The sequence below is a fragment of the Idiotropiscis lumnitzeri genome, chromosome 5, assembly GCF_059441095.1.
Source record: "Idiotropiscis lumnitzeri isolate Australia: NSW breed Sydney's pygmy pipehorse chromosome 5, RoL_Ilum_1.0, whole genome shotgun sequence".
Lineage (NCBI taxonomy): Eukaryota > Metazoa > Chordata > Actinopteri > Syngnathiformes > Syngnathidae > Idiotropiscis > Idiotropiscis lumnitzeri.
In genome coordinates, this window is record NC_142395.1 from 13,967,437 (window position 1) to 13,983,973 (window position 16,537).

Genomic DNA, 16,537 nt, shown 5'->3' on the forward strand with positions numbered 1-16,537 from the left:
GGGGTGCGGCACGCCAACACACTCCCACTGGCTCAAAGCCACTGTTTTCAAAGATGGTTGAGCCACCACTACAATTTTCTTTCAGAATCTTCTGGGACACTAACATGAAAGGCATATGCGTTAATACATCTCATTTCAATTTGGCCATGTTTTATTGTCGAATCACTACAATCCAGTTTTCCATCCAATTTTTTCAATGTGCATTCCCACAGGACGTAATATAATTTATGAAAATCGTTCCCAGAGTGCAACTGTTGCCATCATTAAGTCTTTATTAACTATACAGGTGATTTTTAGGTAACATTTCTACTGCTCTGCAAGTGTATTTTTTAAAGTAAATATGTCATGTGCAAATGGCACTGCTGTGCGTAACATGACGACGATGTGCAGATGGAGCAAAGCTGGAGAAAACAAACATTATTGAAATGGTAGAAACAAAAATGGACCACAACCAAGGATTTTTTGGGGGAAATTCCGACTGATCTAAGACCGGGGTGGGCAAACTTTTTGATCGGCGGGCCACAATGGGTTCTAAAATTTGGAGCAGATGGAGTGTTTTGGTTACCTCACCTCATCAGAGAAAAAAAAATACATTTAATTTTAAATGAAAGTGAACAAAAAACATTATAATGAAATATATGTCTTTGAAAAACCAGAGTATTTACAAAATCAAATATTAACAAGGTTTATTCTTTTAATTTTTTTCAAGTTCGGCGGGCCGGATTAAAACGTTTGATGGGCCACATGTGGCCCCCGAACCGTAGTTTGCCCACACCTGACCTAAGGGCCTCCTTGGCACCAGTAACAAGAAGGAGTCATGCCATATCACCTATGGCAAACCTCCATTCAAATCTGCATTTCGCCGCATCTGGGTCATTTGAGTTCTGATATTTTGTGCTGGTCTTGCGTGTTACACAGGATGGGCACAAGCCTGTACATCCATTTGCCATATACTTAATAAAGCAAACAAAACATGTCTTTTATGTGGTTGCTGGCAGAGACAAATCAGAATGATAGATTTCATTTCTATAGTTGATCTCTTCCACCAACACTTCCAGTTCCATCTCTTTGATGCCTGTTGCTAACAGTGCGCACAATCTGGTAGAGGGAGTGGGCATGCAATTTCGCCCCTGCTATTTGAAAATGTTATTTTTCTATCAGAAACCGCCGTCCATTTGATGATTTTTGAGTGACATCGCATGACAGCACGTTACCAAATTGCCATTGGGACGCCATTCCACTTACGGGGCCCCTTGATGCCTCCCTGCATCCCTCCCTCCCTTCATTGTGTGGAAGTGAGGGGCTGGCCTGGAGCTCTCCTGCAAAGGGCTCTAAATTCTCAACACCACTTCATTAACACACACACGCACACACAAGCACACATACGGCTCAAAATAACTTTGAAAGAGGATAGTTTAAAAAAAAAAAAAGGTGTTGCCCCATTTACCTCCGTCTTGGGAGCTGGTCCAATTACAAAAGTGGCCATTTGCATCAATCAGGTTGCACCAAGCACATAGAGAAGGTCCATTGTTGTGTACGACGTGGCTACGGGAGAAGCGCGCAATGTCCCAGGCGAACTGGGTGTGTTATGGTACGGTAACACACAGTCTGTGTGCGTTGCTGTGCGTGTCAGGCTTTATTACAGCGGTCATTAGGACTCATATCTGTGTGCTAATGTCGAGCAGATGTTGCGAAGAAAGGGATCATTTGAAAAGGGCAAATGTAAATAAACATCCCTCGCTCACCGGACCCTCTCTGAAGGGGGCTGAAAGAAAACACTTCATCAATCTCCATCAGCGGCGTTAATATTGTCATCTTTAGGGGGTCTCGTTTGAATGGCCTCGTTAATGTTTTCCTCACAAAATGTATCCATAATAACAGATTTTGCGCTGAGTAGCAAAACACATCAAGAGCTATATTTGTCTTCTTATTCCTTCTCACAAGTGAAAGATCCATAAAAAGCATCTTTATGCCATTTTTCTCGGTCAAAGTGCATATTCAAACACAAATGTTGGAGTTTTTTTCTGCACAAAATGGGCAATAGGGAAAGGAATTACCATCAAAGTAAGTTGCAAGGATGTCATCCCTACACTGGAGTTGAAGAACGTAATTCATTTGTGTTGTGTCGCACATCTGTCTTGGCTGCTCAATACAAAATGGCGAAAGTAAACATCTGGTAAAAATGAATCACAACATCAAGCAAGAAAATCAATAAGCCTTTGTTTAAGTGAGCTTACAAAAGGTTTCACGTCATAAGCGTATATTACGGGAAACGGAACTAACTGCCACGTACGGTAGCCGTGGCAACCAAAGTGCTATGTGCAACTCTGTCCTGGCTACTCAGTACAATAAAACTAAGGATGTAAAAAAAAAAAAAAAAGTAAACATGTTTAAGAATAGATCACAATTTACACTATATTTGCGTATCATTTTCTTGGCTTTGAAAAAACAAAAAAACTTGTCAGTGTGATGATAAGTGCAATAAGTTGATGTATTTGTGACGACTGTGTCAGGTCCTAAAAAACTTTCTCTTTGTTTTTTTGTTTTTTTTGCAATATCAGTTAAAAAAGTGTACGCGTAAGGGATGATACCAGATGACCAGATGAAAAAGGTAATGTTGACAATAAAACAACAAATTTAACTAACTGCCACAAAGCGGTAGTGACGTAAGGTATGTGCATCCGTGTGGCTGGCGAAAAGGTTTGGTTTTTTTGTGATGCCATCGACCCAAGAGCATTCACGTAATAGCAAAGAAAAAAGTTGGATGACAACCATAAAATCAGAAACTGGTATCTGCCCAGTATTAAATGTGAACAAAAAAAAATACAAAAATCACAAAATTCCAGTGAGACTTCAGCTCAGTGAGCATCGACTTTGGCTATTTTTTTGTGGTGCACCTGAAACATGGTGACAACTGTACAACAAGAACTACTACTCATCATTGGAAACATGTGCTGAAGGTCCTGGCTGCTCACAGTATTGCTCAAGAAACAATAATAGTAAATAGAAATCTCTAGAATTAGAAATTGAAGCCTCTGTCCTGGCTGTTCATTACAATATTGCTGACACAAATAAAAAAAAATACCCATTATGTTGTTATTTTATTTTCATAGACTGTGTAAAAACTGCCACGTCTTCATTTCCGTGCCCTGGCAAGTCTAAATAACAATGTTTGGGAATTTGGCAGGCCCCGCATATTTCTGGGCATTTTGGTGGACCGAGGGTGTTTTCTAATGCCCGCCCTTGATGCACCTGACAATTAGCTGAAAGAAAGACGACACATAAGACTCGTAAGAAGCTGGTCTAAGTTGTGACGCATGTGGTTTAATGCAATTTTGGTGGATTTGATGGATGACCCTGAGGTCAGCAGATGACGTGGATGTCATTGTATTTAATTCATAAAAAGTGTGAAATCATCCCTCTGCATCTTTGTAGAAAATCATTGAATGCATTATTATTATTATTCTCTTTAACTCATTTAGTACCATTGACAGCTAAAGACGTGAAAGATCCATTTTTTTTTTTTACTCGGCTGGTACAGCTTGACGTGTGTGTGTGTGCATGTGTGCGTGTGTGTGTGTCACAAACATGGCACACAAGGTGGTCACTTTACAAATGTACATCATTCACAAACACACTAATAACATAATTAAATTCAAAATGAAAAACCTAAACAGTTTGTGCATCATGATTTTACTGCTTTAATGCGAAATAACTTTGTAGTCCTTCTGATGTGCCTTGCCCACTCGGGGGCAGTATAATACTGCCATTCATAATAAATGAAGAAGAGTTTCACAACTAAGTGACTCTGCGATAATAGTCTTTTTATTATTAAGTTAAAGAAAATATTGTTATATTGTCTGTCTATACCCTTTCTGTTTATGTTGCTAAAAGGAGTGGAATGGCCGATGCTGGCTTCATTAGATTGCCCGTCTTGGGCGCTTACATTGTATTACAGATATGTTACATTTCAGCATCATTTGAATTTGTCTAGCATTTATTAAGTTAACAACTATTAATTTGTAAGCAAAAAGGATGAAAAGGGGGATTCAAATGGCTCCTTAGCAACGATGATCCCAATGCCAAGAAATCAGAGGTTGACCACTTGTGTGCATACCTGCGGGTTTTGGCATCGGCTTCTTCCTCCTCCTGCTGCTCCTGCTGCTCCTCGTCCTCCTTCAGGGCAGGGCACAGACCCTTGGAACATGACCACCGAGGACAGGCTCTTGAGCAGTAAGTTGGTCAGGGGAAGATCATGATATATGTAAACTATTGTGCCTACTTTACGAGTGAAGTTAATAAGCCGCGTTGCCAAAAAAGCAGCTTCTATTACTTAGCGCTGCGACTGAAACTGTCAGTTTTTGCAACCTCAATTGCCCCTTTGGCCTCCTAAAGAACTTCATAGTTCATCACTCTCACTTAATATTTTGCCCCCCCCCACACCTCCTTCTTCTCCCTCTTGCTCCTCATACAAATGTTTTATTTATGTAGGGGGAGGTCACTTAAAACATCTCGCTGCAGAAAATTACACGTGTAATCTCTCCCCAGAGGATCTCTCTCGGCAGAAATAAGAAAAACAGTCGGTGAAGCGAGTGAGCCGGCGCGAGAGAAAACGGCAAAAGACATAAAAAGTGCTAAATCACTCTGTCCCCTGCCGCCACCTTATCTGCGGTGGCTTTACAGTGTGTCCGAGAGGCTTTTAGAAATCATACTTAACATGGCCGCACTTTACCTTGACATGTTTATTTTTTTCTCCTTCTTTATGTGTGTGCGGGTGCATATAACAGAAGCTAAGTTATTGATATTAGCAGTGAAATTGTTTCAAATTGGGGGTGAGCTAAATCTGGCTCACAGTCCCATTTGGAGCATTTACAAAAATGTGCCTTTTTTAAAACTGCTTGGACTGAAAAAAATTGTTGAATTTACTGAATTTTATAAGTGGCTGTATGGAAGAAAATCAATTGGCCCCAAATACATTTTTTATGCAGCATAGACATATGTACCCTGATACAGATGATTTCATTTTATGCAGCCACTTAATGAAATAAAATGTTGTCATTTCAATGTACCATTTTTTTGTGCATACGTGCTTTGTGATTGCTCGATGACCAGTCCAGGGGGTAGCCCGTCTTTTGTCCCCAGCTCACCTGTGTTCCCTAATGAGGACAAGTGCTCATACCACAAAACTCAACAGACCGCAATTCTGTGTCCTCAATCCACCTTGTCCATGACTCTAAAGAACCGTTACACTGCATAGAAACGAAAGAGGGGCGCTTGAATTGCTGGACATGAAATATCCTGACAACTGAAGGCTTCCAGTCCGAAAGGCAGCCATTCCGACGCTATTTCATTCCTCATTTGGCAATGCTTGTGTCAATGAGTAATCCGTCGTGTCATCATAGCCTGCATTTCACCCCGGTGTGCATGCTTGCTTTTGGCTGTTCTGTTGTCTTTTGTCCCGTCAATAAGTTCCATGTTTGGCTTATTGGGCAAGGAAGCACGTTTTGTGATTTCAGCTTCAGCCTAAATGGCCTCACATTCGATCATGAGAGAATGGCAATGAAACAGATGGAATGAAAAGAAAAAGAAATAAAGAACAGTTTGTCCTCATTCAGGTCACAGGTGAGCTGACTTTTTGGTGAGAGAAGCGGGGTACACCCGGGTCTGATCGGCCATTAATCACAAGGCACATGCAAACAAGCACACACACGTTCACACAGATGAGAAATTGAAAAGTCTTCCGTGAACCCACTGTGCATGTTTGTGGAATGTGGAAGAAAACCCACGCAAGCAATTGCATGCAAACTGCAGGCGAGAATCGAACCCAGACTGAGAAGTAGGCAGGTTAACCTTTGGCCACGACTATTTAAAAGTATTCAAATGTCCAAAAAAAAGTCCTGTCTTGTAGTGCATTCATTCTCCAAGGTCTTTTTTTTAAATTTTATATATGAAAGGGTTAATAATAATATGAGCATATGAAATATTATCGTCATTTTGGACAGGTTCACTCATTTCAAAGAGAATATTTTGTATTTCAGTAATAAAAATTGTTTTTAACCTCCACTTTCATTTAGAAACTGACCATACTTGCTTGATTTGTACTAGATTGTACAGATGAAATACATGTTTTAAGTTTTCTTTTCAATTAAGTTATTTTACACTATTAAGTGAGGCAACTTGTGTTCACTCAGCAATAAATCTGCACAAAAGGTGACATTTTTCACTGACTAATAATAATAATAATAATAATAATAATAAGAATAATGCATATTTTGGGAGGAGATTTGAATCCCCTCCTTCTATGACACTTTCGGAGTCTTATAACCTGAACACACACACGTGCTCGCCAACCCATTTTGACGCGTAAATGACAGGCTGTCTCCATCCACCCTCTCGTCATGTGATTTGCACCTCAGAGGGTGTGGAGATAAATAAAGCACAGCGGGATACGTTTTGTCACTGAAAAAAAACAACAACAGCAGCAAAAGCAGTTATTGACCTTCATAGTAATAAAAAAACGGTAATCACAATCATAATAATAATGATAATAAATTAGAACACGTGACGTCGAGCAGTTGAGCCCCCTGGGAATCGGCAGAAGAATACACACGTCATTACGGATTGATATGTTTCTGCCAATCTGTGAGACGTGAGAGGCCCGAGGGATGGCGGGGGTATTTCAATATGATATATTTTTTAGAATGATGATGATTTAAATATTTACTGACATTATGACATTAATTACGGGCGCGCTCCCCTTGCAGCGGAGGCCTGCACATTTTTTTTGCAGCCACAAAATAAGAATTAAAAACAAGTCAGGTATTATTTTACTTTTTAGAATTTGATATTTCATATTTTTGGGGGAAAGAAAGCACATGTAAACTTATATGTATAATTATCTTCTTAATGTCGTCATAATCCATTTAATCATCATTGAACCTTTATTCAAACATGCTTGAGTATACCTATTATGCTTATGCTTCAAGAAATCTCGTGAGACTTCAGTTCAGTGAGCATCTGCGAGATAAACTCCACACATTTCTCGTGTCACCGTGTTTTGCTTTTTCTTAGTCTTTTTTCCCCTTGACGCACCTCAAAGGCTGGCAGTGATAGCCTGCACGTTTTCTAGCGAAAAAAAATATTATGAAAACTAAAACATATTTATTTTGCAACAAATGTTTTTGATAGTTATTTGTTACCACTCAGTTAGTCATCATTATTACTATTAATACGCAGAATTATTTAAATGATCTTGACAGAGTTGTCATTATTCTTATTGCATTTTATCATACTATGCTAGACTATATTTTAAATCCTCCCGTCAAAGTAGCCAAAATATTTATTATCATCATTATTATGATGATACAACTCTGCGTGACCCGGATGTATAAGCAGCATAAGCAACACCAACAGAACCAGAACCAGTGAGGCCTCCCGTTGTGAAATCAGGAGCAAGTGTGACACCTACCTGCGGAAGTTGGAAGAGTTTTCCACGACACGCGTGACAAACAAGCACCTACCCACCGACTTTTCCTCTCACTCGAGTGTGTGTGCGTGTGTGCGTGTGCGTGCGTGCGTGCGTGTGTGTGTCCAAACAGCCATTAAAAATAGCGAGTGTGTCCCTCGCCTTGCATTAATGGAGCCGCTATGCGGTGAATTCACGCTCTCTCTCTCTCTCCCTCTCCCTCTTTCTCTCTCTCTCTGTCTCTCTCTCTCTTATTTTTAAGAGGTCCCTCTTTGCAATGGTAATGAGGTCTAAATTCGGCATAAAATCGAGCTCATTACCTCGGTCCGCCACCTGATTGCACCGCGTAAAACAAACCAGGTAATTGGCTTTCAACGGCTTATTATTAAGGAAACTTTTAATAAGAATGAATGACATTCTCTCGGTGTCATTTAAAAACATCTACACTGGCCAAACTGCATTCTTGCAGTGTTATTTTTATCTTTAAATTATTTTTTTCTTCGAGTGTAATAGAATTCCACGCGTGCGCCAGGTTACACACTGCCCCCTCTCTTTTTTTATTATTGCTATTTTTGTTTTATAGAAACACATTTCCACCCACAAAATAACCGCTGCACAAATATATTTATATAGCTTTTCTTCTCTCCATAATTTACTTCAAAGATAACGTGTCGTCCATTTTCTTAAATACAAAAAAAATTGCTACATTAAATATACATGTTTAATACAAATCACTTCGGCTGCAGCCTTAAGACCATTCTGCTTTACACTCGTTGAGAAACTAAACATTTTTTTCTTCTTCAATGAATGGGGTAGAATATAATGTTCAGATGTTGGATTGTTTTGTTGTTGTCGTTTTTGTTTTATGCAAATAAATTAAAAAGATGTCCCTTTTTTGTCGGAACTGTTAAATGTTTGACATACCTTTCTTCAGTTCGTAAGGGGGTCTTTACAAAGCTCTACCTGCGTTTGGCCCCTCACTCTGTGGCTCTCCCTCACCAAAGCCTCGGCTCTACTTAACACAGTCTGGTTTAATCCATTGAAGTGCGCCGTGGAGGAGGGGGTGCTGCTGGGGCCGGAGCCGTGGAGGTGTCCGAAAGTGGCCCCGTGGTAGTTCGTGTAGCCCGGGTAGAAGGGCGACGCGTAATAAAGGGGCCGGGAAAGCACGCCGGGGGACGAGCGGGAAGGCGAGCCCGACGCGGGGCCCACGACGACCGAGCAAGGCTGCTGCTCGCCCCGCTGGACATGCTGCGTGTCCCCGCTGCTTTTGCAGCGGTCCGACGAGGTGGCGATCTCCGCAAGGGACCACAGTTTGGGCTTGGGTGCCGAAGGGGGCGAGTGGATGACGGAAGTGGGCGCGTGGCCCAGGTCCGACGAAGGGGCCCCCGGCGTCGCGCGTGGGGACGACGTAGTGGGTTTGCCGCCGCAGGCTGATGAAGAAGAAGAAGAATCCAACAACAAGTCCGTAGTCCGCTCCGGCGTGTCCTCCGGTTCTTTGGACTCGGAGTCGCTCAGCAGGGGGTCTGCGTCCTTAGGGTGCAGGGGATCCTCCTTGAAGCGATCGCAACCCACGTCCACGGGGTGCAGTGCTTTGGCATCTGCAAATTGCATGCAAAGAACATGTTTAAATGCATGAATAATTATTGAAATTTTAAATCCAAACAATATGAAAAAACGACTCTTCATTATTACTAACGAATGTATGACCATATATATAAATACATATAATCATATTTTTTGCTTTTAATGAGGCCAATCCACACTTCACATTACGCATTTAGAGATAAATGGCGTGCTAAACACTTTGCACGAGCAGCAGTTTCATCCACTGGCAAGTCAAACGAGGGCAGTTCAAGGTGATTATTATTTAAAGCGATTGTCCCATTATAAATAATACACCGCCATTAACCAGCAATCAATTTTGCACCCTGAGTAGAAACGACTGCGATGAAAAATTGATGTTTTTTTTCCTCCCTCTCTGCCCACTTTCTCCCTCTCCCACCGACCTGCTTCAGTATCCGATGATTCTTGAGTCTTGTCTCCCGTGGGTTTGAAGTTGTTATTATTATTAGGGGTCACGTCGTCGTCGTCGTTCTTCTCCAGATCGATGTTCTCGTCCTCCTCCTCGTCCTCGCTGCGGTTGCGCGGCGTCCACGTCATCTTGTTCTCTTTCTTGAGCCTCCGGCGGGCGTTGGCGAACCAGGTGGAGACTTGGGTCAGGGTCATCTTGGTGATGATGGCCAGCATGATCTTCTCGCCCTTAGTCGGGTACGGGTTTTTGCGGTGCTCGTTGAGCCAGGCCTTGAGCGTAGCGGTGGCGTCGCGCGTGGCGTTCTTGCGGTAGGCCGGGTCGCCGTACGGGTACGAGCCAAGGGGCGCCGCGTACGGGTGATACCCGATGGAGCCGGCCATGCCCGTCGAGTGGTCGTAGGGAGAACTCTGAATGGCACAATGCGAAATATTCATGCAGTCTCATGATGCGTAAGAGTGGAAATTCTAATAATTCTTCGACATTATTTGTTTTATTTAAAAATAAATAAATACATAAACAAATAAATAAATAAATGTGCAAATATGGTCTTTTCAATAACTAAATAGTGTCAACGTTTGTTGTAAGCAGGCCTGCATGCTGAATGAGAGCTAAAAAAAGCACAAAAAAAAAGGCAACTCATTTTTTTCTGGTGCGAAAAAATATAATAAAAATATAGAATATAATAATGCAAATTAATGCATGCCCCCTTTTTGCTCATCAAAAATCGTTAGATAAACTAAAAAAAAACACTTTTAAATGACGTCTATTCTATAAGAATACTTCCTGATCGATCTAAAATTCCAACATTTTTTGTCAAGTATTTTACTCTCGTGTACTCACCACGTACGAGGTAAAAGTGGCCGCCGCAGCCGCCGCCGCGTCCGCGCCATACGGCAAGTGGTGCGAGTTGTACCCCGGCGAGGCGCCGCTAAAGGCGGCCGCGGCTGCAGCGGCGGCGGCGGCCGCGGTGGAGGCGGTGGTGGATCCGGCGTAGGGTGCGAACGCGGAGCCTGACGACGAGCGGCCGAGCTCCTCCGTCCTGGGTCCCGAGATGACGCTGGTGCCGTAAGCTGCCGGGCACGAGTAGAGGGCCAAGGAGGCGGACGGCTGGTACAAGTAGCCCTGAGGGTACGCCATAGCTGCGGCAAGTTTAACACTGTCTCCCCTCCACTTTAGAGCTTTTTTTTTCTCCCCCCTCCTTGCTTGCGCCTCAGCCTCTCATGGGCGCATAGAGACAGTCGTGTGTGGAGACCTGCTGCCTCCTCCTCCCCCCCAAAAAACCTTCCTCTCTTTCTCCAGTTGTTGTCTCTCTTTTTGGGAGGAGGTGGGGGTGAAAGTTGCGGCAGCTCCTCTCTTATGGTGCCCGCGTGGCTATTTTGCTTTCGGCCGTCAAGCAGACTTTTTAGGGGGGCTTCGCCTGCCCTGCATGGGAAAATCTAGTCGCGTATGCCAAGATGCTAAGTTGGAAATTGAGGAGCCTACTTCGCTGCGCAGCACGCTCCTCCTCCCCGTCCTCCTCTTCCCTCCTTCTCTTGAGGGGTGTAGCCACTGCAAAGTGGAGGGAGCGCTCGCTCAAAGCGCTCTATCTCTCTCCCCCCCCCCTCTCTCTATCTCTCTCTCCCCTCTCTCGCCCGCATCTCTCGCGTTAACTAAGATTCTTTCATTTCTCTCATGCACTTATATATATATTTATTGGTCTTCACACGTTCCCTCCCCAAGTGGAACAATGCAAGGGCTCATTTCGGATGGCGACATCACGCCAGTCTTGTCAACTTTCTTTTTCTTTTCCCCACCTTGTATGTTTTTTTTCCTGCACACCCCACCCCACTGCTTTCAAGATAGAGACACAACCAGGATTTATTTTGTTTCATACTTTAATTTTTTTTCGATCCACTGCTCCTCTTTATCTTATTTATTTTGGTACGTTCTTTGCGTTTTTTTCGCGGAGAAAAACAACAAAGTGCGAATCTGCAATGGGGGCGTTTTCGTCTAACTCATCAGGTGTATTTTTTTAAACATTCTGTTTAATTGGTGCGCGGCAGCTTTGCCTGTAAGCATTCAAAGTAAAAGTGTGTGTTTTTTTGGTGAGTGTGAGCGTGTGCCTGTAATTGCTGAGGTGTGTGTCAGGATCTGTGAGAGAAGTGCATTGCATTAAAAATATTGCGCACATTGGTTATAGGTTTCATTTTATTCCACCCCTTTCATTTAATTATATGTGTATAAAGCACATTGTTTTTATTTTTCCACACGTAATTTTTAAATGTACATTTGTTTTCCTAGTCAGTTTAATGTGTGCCACATATTTCATTTTTTTGGAGTGTTATAAATGAATTATTATTGTAAATACTTTATTAATGTATCTATTGCTTATTATTTTCACGTTAACTTATTTTTAAACTTTTTTTCTGTTAGATTAGCCACGCATTCCTCATTCAATATAGTGCATTATAATGTGATCTTATTTATTATAATACATTAGTGGTGCATTAATCATGTTTACTTGATTTAGCATATACAAATGGTGGAAGAAATATGTTTTTTTTAAAACGGCATGATCTGTCGTGTAGTTTTATTATCATAAAGCAGTGTGTTTTCTCTGCGTGTGTCGATTGCCTCTTTGCCGCCGAGTTCAAGTCCCCGTTAAGCCGAAAGGGATCGCTGTAGGCGCTGCTAAGAAGCGTGTGTGCGCGCGACTGCTAATCACGTGGTAAAAAAAATACAGCGCAAAAAAAAGAGAGAGAAAGAGTGATGACGCTGGAACGGAGAGGAGTGGAGGCAGCCTTTTCAAAAAGAAGGGGAAAAAGCGGAGTGAGGAGCAGGGGAGGGCTAAACAAAAGCGAGTCGAGTGCCTAATGATCAGATGACATCGCGGGGCAGCAGCAAGATGCTGACACCACCACAAGACTCATCGGAATGGAACCTTTTCTTTATTCTTACATTTTAGAGCACAAATGCTTATTGCGTTACACTTGGGAGTCGTTGTGGCAACTGCACACACAGGTGAGTATGTATTTTTATATTCAATGCGTGCTTCTTGGCAGTATTTATTCATTATTTTGCGCACCCTTGAAAACTTTTTTTTCTTAAATTCCATTCAGAGGCTATTATGAATGTGGATTTTTTTAAAGTGGTGCACAAAATGCTTCAAGTATTCATGGGATTTTGTCCTAAACCGATTAGTTGACACCAATTTTTCTTTGATGTATTAGCTGAGGGCTTTTTGCCACTTGGAAGTCAATTGAAATTCAAAACAGTTCCCCCTCAAGCCCCCCTTAAACGTCCCCCCTACCCTGGATCCAAAATAATGCTTTGGGGGATCCAAAATAACCCAAATTGATGTGACTGTTTTTTTTTTACCTTGCATCGTTATTTTTATTATTGTTATTATGATTATTATTTATATTATTATTATTATTACTAGATATTTGACCATTGAAATGTTAAAAGGAGGGAGGGTTGTTATTCAGTGATTAAACACACGTGCAAGACCAGTGATGAGCAACATAGGGCGCGTGGACCATAAAAGGCCTTTGTCAGAGTATTTGATGCAGCTCATAAAAAAAAAAATACCAGAATTTTTTTAAATTTTCAGCATTATATATCTTAGCATTATACACACACGCGCACACCCCCCCACACACACACACCAAATATATATATATATATATATATATATATATATAATTTTTTGGGGTAATTTTTCTTTTCATTAAAAGTAGGTTTATAATCAACCCGTCGAGTAAAAAAAACTAAACAAATAATTTTTGGGTGTTTTGCTGCACATGTATTGTCACTTTTACTGTACTTACTCTTTGTTTTTGTTTTTTTTCTTTTTGACTTATTCAGATGCATGAAGAGGAACTCACCTTCTATCCACATGAAAAACACATCATTTGAATCAATAAAGCATGCATATGCCACTGTCTGACTCCCCTTATAGTGTGAATTACAATGAAAAAAAAAAACAGTTCTTTTCTGATCTGCTTTCCCTTGACTGACCTGGATGAAGATGTATGACGCTCCTCCAACGGCACCGCCCACCCTCATGGGGCTGAATGGCAGACTGCTGGATGCACTAAGTGATGAAATGATGACCCCATTATGAGAAGCGGCTCCAAAATGAGGGGGGATCGGCCAAAGATTGCGGACCACCGCCGTCCTCCTCCTGCTTGCCCTGCTGCACACACCATGATTGATTCGCTCGAGATGGATCACAGGAAGCAGCTATTGATTTTCCCGCTCCGTGCCTATAGTGTTTTATGAAGAAAATACTTATTTACACTTGGGTGTTATCCAGACTTACTCAATATCCACTTTTTAGGGGGAGGATAAAGGATCTAATTGTCCTTGCTCGGTGACGTGACAAATGACCTGTAATATTATTTCAGGAGGGGAGTCAATAGGCGGGCTGACTAAATGAATATTGATTGGTTATAATGAAGCCTGAGTGTGAATGGGAGCGCTTTCCCAAGGCCTTGCAGTCAGCATTCATACTGATGATGCCACGCGTACACTACAGAGACAAAATACAGTGAAAACTCAAACAGGGACACATCTCAGATCTTTTTTTTTTTTTTTTGCTCATAATAATTGTGGAAATCAAACAATCCATTTAACGTTCATACCGTCCCCAGCATCTTATTTTTACTAACTGCTAAAGGAAAGTTTTAAACAACTGATTCGTTTTTGATTCATGTAAAAATAAAACTACAGCATAACCAAATCATAATATCCCACCAGCATTTGTCACCTTATGAAGGATTGATGTGAGTTTTATAATACATTACTAATGACATTATAAACCTTTTGTCCACTTAAAATAAGTTAGCAACAAAAGGTTTCGGCTCACTGCGGTAATTGGCAAATTCAAGTTATGATTGCACGCTGCAGTTCTCTAGTCTACCTCTAATCCTGTGGTTACATGAAGCTAAAGTATACTGTATGAAGTATCATTTGTTTTGTACTGTGGAATTTACAAATGGATAAATGTGGGGTCACTATCTGGCACGCAGGCCATAACTATTGACGTTCTGACCTAGCAACTTATTAGTCTGTGCATTCTTTGATAAAAACTTCAAAATGGAACAATAGTCTTATAGTCGAATAACATCAAAGTAGAAGTCCTCCTCTCAGCTGTCACCCATTTGCAAAATGAAGTTAACCACCGTATAACAAGACTGCATGCAATTACTCACATTTGTCTTAACTGTCATACTTGTGTAAAAAAAAAAAAGAGGATTACAACTAAAGCATAACGAGATACTGCAAAACAACCACCATACCTATATAAAGCATGACCAGTTGAATAACTTATGAAAATTATCGGTCTCTATGAACCAATTCTAAATGAGTTGGCTCTCTATTTGGCAAGTTTAAAATCCACCACACATTATAGCTAACTAGTCTGTGCCTTACGTTTCAACCATTTCAAAATATGAAGCGTGAACTTACTGTAAGTGGAAGAAGTACAAGTCATTCTCACTATATAACCAAATAATTGTGGGTTCACTATATGGCAAGCCTAAGGTTGCATGCACGGTTAATAGCACATTATTAAGCCTGCACAAATCATTCAACTAATTATCAACCATACACAAACCCTTTATATTATGATGATTACAAAGCGGCACCTAAAGACTCACACTGCAGTGCATGCAAAAAAGTTGGGCAGATTTATTGGGAATTCTCCATCGCATTTTAAATTTAGCACCACAAATAACTAAAATGAGGTACCACATTGAGTAGACCTCGTTTTGGCCTCCAGCTCACCTGTGGCCCAAATAAGGACAAACGGGCTAGAAAAATGAATGGAGGGAAAACAACACATTTGATCAAATCAAAAGGACTAGCGAGATGCTAACAACCGCAGCACTGCACATATTTGCACCAAATATAATCCAATCCAAAAGAAGAGGAACGTGCCGCTCGGCCTGCATATATATGTGAGGCGTAATGAAATTTGACGAGGTTGGCGATAGATCACAGCCCAGGTAATGTAAACACATTAATCCCTCAGGGTTCAGCCACTCTTCCTCTCTCTCTAGTCCTCCCAACTCCGGACCCCCACCTTCCCCTCTCCACTCCGTGCTCATCATCTTCGCTAAATGTGTTATTGGAGCACTAAACCAGAAGTAGCCTTAATCTGTCAACATGGCCTTTAATTGGACCACCGGAAGAAAAAAAAAATGGTGCCACTCCTAAGTGCACACATGCCATAAGAAGGAAGTTCCTCCCACGAGAGCTCGGAAGGCATAATTAAAAGTAGCTTTTAATAGGCTTGTAATGCCGAGCTTCCTTTAAGTGAAGGGCGGACATGTGAGGGGGCTTGTAAACGATATGCCGCCGCCATCTGACATGAAGACCCCCTCCTCCCCTCCAATACGGTCACCAAAAACAAGACTGGGAAACCCTTCACACGTTGCATTCTTGTCCTTTTAGGACTCTCCGCTTTGTCCTTCATGGCGTGTTTCACAACATTACGCCGCGGTTTGCAAATTTGACCCTTTCGCGGCGTCACGTCACTGACAATCCAAACTGCATCGACAATGTACTTTGGATGTCACACGCAGCAGCTCAAACAGATGCACACAGTGTAGTGAAATAAAAAAGTGTGGGACAATAACATTGCGGTCTGTGGGATAGCTAGCACGCGATGGTGGCCCGGTCCGAGCCTCATAGGAACAGGCTTGGAGAATGGCGAGTGAGGAAGTTGGCGTATCTGGTGAGTGGTTTGACTTGGTTACAACTGCTGAAGCGTCACAAGCACAAGCAGAACGACAAAGGTGATGTGTTTATTTCGCTGATGTCATACAAGGGTGGAAAGAATTTCACAGCTCTCACAATTCAAAACAGATCCCTAATGTCCTAACAAAAACGACAGCATGTATTTTTAGCCTTGCTCAACTCAGCTTGTTTTCAGGGGGTGGTCTTGTCTCATGGATCTTACTGCTCACACCCGACCACATAAAATAATCAAACTGATACTATCATTATGTGTTGATTAACTCTTAACATTAAAATAATTTTAACAGTTAACATGA

General features: G+C 41.7%; 1 protein-coding gene and 1 long non-coding RNA gene across 2 annotated transcripts; one reads left to right on the plus strand and one right to left on the minus strand.

The window, feature by feature from the left end:
- Positions 1-8,070: 8,070 nt before the first annotated feature.
- Positions 8,071-11,033, minus strand: irx5a (iroquois homeobox 5a). Its single transcript, XM_088296422.1, is given in 4 exon segments — positions 8,071-8,410; positions 8,413-9,063; positions 9,472-9,904; positions 10,338-11,033. Coding segments are annotated over 4 exon segments (1,419 nt in total). The 5' UTR covers positions 10,635-11,033; the 3' UTR covers positions 8,071-8,372.
- A 183-nt stretch (positions 11,034-11,216) lies between these two features.
- On the plus strand, positions 11,217-14,045 carry LOC148337006 (uncharacterized). Its single transcript, XR_015843095.1, has 2 exons — positions 11,217-12,497; positions 13,344-14,045. It is a non-coding gene; the product is annotated as an uncharacterized LOC148337006 (long non-coding RNA).
- The last annotated feature ends 2,492 nt before the right edge of the window (positions 14,046-16,537 follow it).